The 7,327-nt window shown below is 28.0% G+C and overlaps 1 protein-coding gene across 1 annotated transcript; it reads right to left on the bottom strand.

Moving 5' to 3' along the window:
- Positions 1–2,075: 2,075 nt before the first annotated feature.
- LOC131173909 (uncharacterized) lies at positions 2,076–5,395 on the bottom strand. The gene is made up of 2 exons (XM_058136640.1): positions 5,079–5,395; positions 2,076–3,108 (listed from the first exon to the last, which is right to left on the bottom strand). The coding sequence occupies exon 2, from the start codon at positions 2,993–2,995 to the stop codon at positions 2,120–2,122; it is 876 nt and encodes a 291-aa protein (XP_057992623.1). The 5' UTR covers positions 2,996–3,108; positions 5,079–5,395; the 3' UTR covers positions 2,076–2,119.
- Between the last annotated feature and the right edge of the window lie 1,932 nt (positions 5,396–7,327).

Genomic DNA, 7,327 nt, shown 5'->3' with positions numbered 1-7,327 from the left:
ATTAAATAAAAGCCCAGTATGCATTATGGTTCTTAAAAAAGAAAAGAAATTAAGGCGATAAGGGGAAACATTGGGGGGGGGGGGGGGGAGGAAGAGAGAGGGGGGGGAGGGGGGGAGAGAGAGAGAGAACTAATATAACTCCAACAATAGTGCAACCATAAGAGTATTAATTGATGTAAGCTACATTGAATGGAGCATTTCACATTTCATCATTAAATGGGGGAAGAGAGAGGGGGAGAGAGAGAGAGAACTAATATAACTCCAACAATAGTGCAACCCTCCAACAATAGTGCAACCATAAGAGTATTAATTGATGTAAACTACATTGAATGGAGCATTTCACATTTCATCATTAAATAATTTTCTATATATATATATATATATATATATATATATATATATATATATATATATATAAAGCAGAGAGTTATTCCCAAGAAAATGACACGTAGCATTTTTCTTGCAAACTTGTCATGTGCCACCTCGCATAAATACTTCATTTTATACTAATTATTATTTAATTTTTTTTATTTCTCTTTTAATTATCATTATTATTTATAATACTACCTTAACATTTATAATTTAAATTATTATTTTATTTAAAAATTAATTAAAATTTTAAATTATGATTTAAAATTAAAATTTAATATTGTAAATTAAATAATAATTTGTATAAAAAAGAGTATTTATGAAATGTAAGACGTGACAAATTTTTCAAGAAAAGTGTCATGTGTCATTTCATTGGGATTACTTCTTTGCTATATATATATATATATATGGAATATAAGCGCACACTATGTATTATTACAAAAAAAAAAATGTTGCTTTTTAAATTTAGGAGTGTGTAATCACTATTTTGTGAGTTAATGCACAGATACATTGAAAACATTCAATAATTTATCACATGTATAATAATATAGTGTCTGTATTACAGTTATACAAATTTCATCATCCACATAATAAAGAGAGATAAATTTCAACAACTATCCCTGAATTTATATAGTTGTAACACTACAGTCCTTTTAACTTTAGAATGTAACATAAAACCCCTTAAACTTTCAAATTTTACACAGTAAAATCCCTCTGACTTTCAATTGCTGATTTTTCTGTTAGAAACTGATGTGAATAGCTCCCGCATAGCACTTAGTCAACATTTCTCTCTCCTCTCTTATGCAAAGTGTAAAACTATTATCTTTACACATGAAAAATTATTCTTTCTATAGAGAGAAAGGACTCAATTTACACATAACTTGAGAGAGAAAAGAGAAATACTGACTAAGCTCCATGCTGGAACTATCCAGGGCAGCGTCTAACTGAAAAACTAGTAATTGAAGGTTAGAAGGATTTTACTGTACAAAATTTGACAGTTGATGGAGTTTTATATTACATTTTAAAAATGAGGGACTGTAATGTTATAACTAAATAAGTTCAAGGATAGTTGTCAAAATTTATCATAATAAAAAGAGCTTAATTCTATTGCTCATGCATTAGCTAAATTAGACCTCTCTCAATTTTAATTTTAATTAATTCTATTATATGTACAACAGTATATTATAACCATTAATGATAGATTTCACATGCATTCCCATATAACAGGATTGAAACTATTCAGATGGCATAGGCGACTTCGTTCATTGCTAGGCTTATGACCATTGATTTTTTACCCTATTAGGCTTCTCAACGAGTGAAATTAAATTTGAAAAGTTAACGGTAAATTAAAATATAGTATTTGAAATTTTATTTGACTAGAGAATAAAAATTTTGGATATATTCATGATTTAACGTAAATGTTTGATATTTTTAGTTCATTAATTAAATTTTAAATTTTAAAAATATACATTTTATATTTATTTTTAATTGAAATTTTATATTTAAAAAATACTTTTATTAATTAAAATTAACATAATTATTTTTTAAATTATCTTTTAGTTCATGAATTTGCTTTAGCTGAATGCCTTCTTCCTATTCTCACATTTCACACTTCCTACAACAGAAAAATGGTTGTCTCCTCTACACTTCTTATACCAGATAAAAGGAAGTTGCACAAAAAGATACATTAATATAATAAATTCTAATTACAAAAAGAAATAATAGCTTATTAAATTCTAGAAGCACATACCTAAAAAAATAAATCATATGTGCATAATGTTTTGTACATGGTCACCAAAAACAATGGAAAACACTGTGTTGTTACAATTTCGATAAATTCGTCCTCCTCATAATTCTTGCTATCAGTTTGATGTACAATGAGATTTTGCGACTTATCTCTATCACAGTAGTGATGATGAAAAACCCTGAGAAAGTGAAGGAGATCATAGCCATTATCTGTTTTTAATCTAGACCGCCCACGCATATCATTAAAAAGTCGTCGCATTGGTGTATCCACAGGAATATTAGAAGACCAATCAACAAATTTGATACTTGATGCAATATCTTCAACCCACCTCCAGATGTAATATTTTTGTCCTTTAGATATGTGCGTGACAGTCGTCCAATGTGTAGCTTGAACCCAACATTCCTCATAAAACATGAATCTCCTTCGCCATGGCCACAATGCTGGATGATTCTTCACGAATTCCACTGGAATAACAGTTTTATATCTACTAGTCATGTATAACATATTAACGCTGTCAATTAGGTTAATCCAATCAGAAGGTAACTCTTGTATCTCTTTACCAAGTATGGTATAACAAATCATGCTAGCTAACTCAGTCACATCAGCATTTTTCGATTTCTCTTTGAAATCACTATTCTTTTTCTCTGACTTATCATCATGCACAATAAAAACTTTAATGATGTCTCTCACATGTGCACCTAAATAGCACTTCATTCCAAATTTCAACAAAAAGTTCTTATGATTATGAAGATAACCGTGAATTCCATTCTTATAATGAAATTCTATGACAGCTGTTATCATGCCCTGCACCAATTGCACCGTATCTGATGTGGGCCATTCTAAGTTCCAATTAATAGATGCTTTAGATCCAAATTCCATGTGTGGTGCTTACTTGACCACCTAGCATCAGCGTTGTGTTTAATCAACCATTCTTCAAGATTACAATCGCATGACTCATTTACACATATATTCTTCCTTTGAGTAGTCATCACCTGAGGAAAATTAAAGAAAACCTGTTATAGCAATTCAATTTAAATTAATTTTAATTTCAAATTGTTATTTTCCAATGAAATAAATAATTCACTAGTTAAATATTAAACTAAAAAAAGTAATCCAACACATTGAAGAAGCCCCAACTCAATGAAACAAGAACTCATTGTCCATATTCATTTCAAAATATCAAAAGATCCCAACAATTAAGAAAGGTAGATTTTAAAAATATGTAGTAAAAACATTATATGAAATATGGGTGGATGCATGTTTTATGCATATGCAAAACAATTATTTCCCCAAATTCAACAACTTTTAGGTTGGGAAACAAAAAAAATAACGATCAGAAGCCTTAAAGCGCAAATGGATCCTTCCCATTTATAAACCAAACATCCGATTTGAAAATAAGCATCTAATGACTAAACAAGTATCTTCAATATATAGGGCCACAAATCATAAGCTCAAACTATCAAATCATCTAATTATATATTTTGCTCCATCAAACTATTAACCACTTCTATGTATGGAAGATATAGGGGTATGTCCAGGAACATCAATAATTATTAGTGTTCAAGACAAACCAAACTAAAGATTTACAAAAATTATTTCTAGCGTTCAATAGTAGAATAGACCAAATAACAGATCTTCAAAGAATAAACAAACCAAACCAAACAGAAAATAGAAAGTTTGGCTCAGTTCGATTGCCGTAAACTAAAATCTTTACAAAATTACATAAAAATCAGTTTACTCCTAAGAAATAAATATAAATAATACATCAAAATCCATACAAAATCCATAAAATTATAAATTCATCCAAAATCTATAAAATTGTAAATCAATACTAAATGAGAGTGCACATTCTAGGGCTAAGTATTCGATTCGAACCGAACCGAACCGAACCCAACGACAAAACCAAATAGACCGAATTACATAATATTATGAACCGAACCGAACCGAAATATACAAGAAACCGAAACAGAACCGAACCAAAATATTTCTGTTCGGTTCGATCGGTTTGGGCTTTAAATGGGCTTCTGTTTTGGACCTGGTTTCACTTTATTTAAACCTGATTTTTGCCTTTTTTTTATCAGATTTTTACCCTATTTTGGACTTAATTTCATATTAATCAATAAAATTAAACATATAATACACAAAATCCCTATAAAAATAAAATAATTTAAAAAAGAAAATTCATCAAAAAGCAAATACAAAAGTCCTTAACAATCCAAAAACATAGCTGAAGACAACAATGCTCTCTTCAGGTTTAGTGGTTTGCCTCTGCTAAGATGCATGAATTATTTACATTCCTCATATAAGCTTACACTGCTAACCTACCACTTTGTCAGTGGGTTAATGTGATATATAAACAAGAAACCTGCTAATAAAATTACAGTCTAAATAGGGCATCAGGGTGGGTGCGTAGCAAAAAAAAATAATAAATAAAAAATAAATTTCAAATCAACAAGATGTGAGAAATAGCCAACTAAACGCAACTTCATCTGTTTTGGCATAGTCAACGAAGAGTCAAATCCCTCGCATGCTGTGGACAACCTTATACTTGTATCATTGCACCATAAAATAATGAATGGTAGTATACTTTAAATCAGAGTCTCACACTAGCATCTTCTTATAGAAAGTTGAGCTATAATAGCTTGGTCTGTTCTTTGATATCTAAACACACAATTTTTAGCACATTCTGCAACCACGATTTATTGATGCACTTTTGAAGAAGCTGTATTAATCTTTTTTAAGTAATATGCCATTATTGATTTTCTTTTACATTATTATCAGTCCTAACCTTAATATGGATATCAGTCCTAACCCCATATGTAAATACCCAGTCATCAAGGCAATCCAAGACACTACATTTCTTTGACCCATAGAATCGAACAGTTTACAAGCAATAAGAAGTTCATTGCATTTTGCATAAAAATTGATCAAGGAATTTATCAGAGGGAAGAGTTGAACCTACCGTGGATTGGAGAAGGAGAAGGAGAAGGAGAAGGAGAGCGAAAGACCCTCTCCAAGCCGGCGGCAGTTAGAATAACGATTCGAGAGAGAAGAGTGGAAAGGACTAAGTAATTGTTTGATTGAGCCACACTGCCACTGCAGGTTGATAAACACCGGTGATGTCGTGATGAGGACTGATCTTGGAAGAGGAGCTTGAAGACCAACCGAAGAGAGGATTGACAATGAGAATTGATGACCAGACCAAAAAGCAGTGAGCGGGGAGGAGGAGGAGAATGGTGCGGCGCCTGGTCTGGAGAAAATTACTTAAGTTAGCCCTAACTCCCACGGCCAAAACGCAGAGTTTTGATGAATTTCGATTTGATTCGGTCTAACCGAACTTTTTGTTCATCAAAATCGAACCAAATTAAAATAACTAAAATCCATAAAAATAAAACCAAACCAAAATTAATCAGTCTTAAAACCGAACCAAATTATCAAAATAGAACGATTCAGTTCGATTAATTCGGTTTAAGCTGAATAATACTCGGCCCTAGCACATTTCATAAAATTATAAATTTAAACTACATAAAAGTCCATAAAATTAAAACACTACACGTTATCAATTTACTACATAAAACTCCACACAATACAATATTACATAGAAGCCTATAACTATAATGAATTAAAATCCATAAATAAAAGTTCATAAAGAAAAATCAGCATCGCAACATCAAAAAATGACTAGTCCAGCATCATAGTATTGCAAAAGTTATTAATCTATCTAATCTATTGTTCGGTTATAATGGGTAAGAAAATAGAATTGAAAATATTGAAAAACTAAATCAATTAAAATGAAATGACGAGATTCGATTCTGATTTATTAATTTAAACTAAACACTGCTGAGACTTAATGCACACCTCTATCCAAATGTTTAAAAAAAAATATTTAAAACTTATTCTATTTTTTAAATCTTATTACTCTATTTAATAAAAATAAATAAATAAATAAATTTATATGAATTTTTTTAATTATATTTAAATATTTTAATTTTAATAATTTATCTTAATTTTAGAATTTAATTTTAAATTTATTCCATAATCAAATTTGAAATTCTTGCAATTAAAATATTATTTTATAAAAAAAATTATAAATCCATACATGTGAATCTCATAATTAAAAAAAAATTAAATATCAACTTCTCGATATTACGAAAATACATTATTTTATAATTTATACTTTGTACTGCAGAATAATAATTAAATCTTAATATTAAATTAATTAAAATTGATTGCATAGTTTTTTACTTTAATACTTAATATTATTCGCTAATATTTAATTACATTTTAATAATTTATATATCTAATTTTTAATTTTTTAAAATTATTAATTATTCAATATTTCTTAGCATTGATTCTCCTTAGTAAAGTTAAAATAGAATGATAATTATTTTTAAATTTGACTTAATTAATTTTTTGTGACTTTGATATTATGCAAGATAGCGACCAAAAAAAAAATATCTTGAATTCTTGTAATAGTATATTATTATTTTTTATTAAAATTAATTTTTTTTATGTGTTAAGGTATTTATGCGTAAAATTTACATTCCTAACTTGTAATTTATACTTTTAATAAACAAATTTATATTATATTATAAATTAAAATAAAATGAAAAATTCTAGTTAGAAAGTTTGCTCTGTCCCAATTTTCTAAGGAATAATTACAGAGGGACTGATTCCCACACCCAACGTATAGTCATTCCAAAATTAATAAAAATATGTTATAAATAAATTTATCATTCATTAACATGTTAATTCAATATGTGGGCATCTCTGTATTTTTATTTTTCATCATGCAATTTATTGATGAGCCTTTGGCATTGGTTTTGATTCAAATTACCATGGCAGTTTTAGTTAGGTTGTTGATTTTGACTATAAGAATATAAGAAATCCTAATTATATTTTTAAACATATTTATGTGAAAAGATAAACACCCCTCAATATTAATTTTAAATTATTATATGTTTTAGATTTTCAAAATGATAAAAATGAGAGAGATATAAAAGGAAAAGAAAAGAAAAGAAAATTAGGTATTTAAGAGTATTAATTATATAATTAATATGAATTAATTAGATTAAATTTATATTTATATTTTAATATATAATTGATGCGTTTATAACATACATAATATAATCTATAATTTTAAAAATAAAAATATTTATTAAATATATTTAATAATATATTAAGTAAGTTTTAAAATTATTTATATTAAAT

The sequence above is a fragment of the Hevea brasiliensis genome, chromosome 15 (genome assembly GCF_030052815.1).
Source record: "Hevea brasiliensis isolate MT/VB/25A 57/8 chromosome 15, ASM3005281v1, whole genome shotgun sequence".
NCBI classification, from domain to species: Eukaryota; Viridiplantae; Streptophyta; class Magnoliopsida; order Malpighiales; family Euphorbiaceae; genus Hevea; species Hevea brasiliensis.
The sequence above is the reverse complement of the archived record's forward strand: the minus strand, read 5'-3'. Positions and strand labels throughout refer to the sequence as shown.

Excerpts from the sequence above, each read along its gene's own strand:
- LOC131173909 (XM_058136640.1), bottom strand. The coding sequence starts at position 2,995 with ATGGAATTTGGATCTAAAGCATCTATTAATTGGAACTTAGAATGGCCC.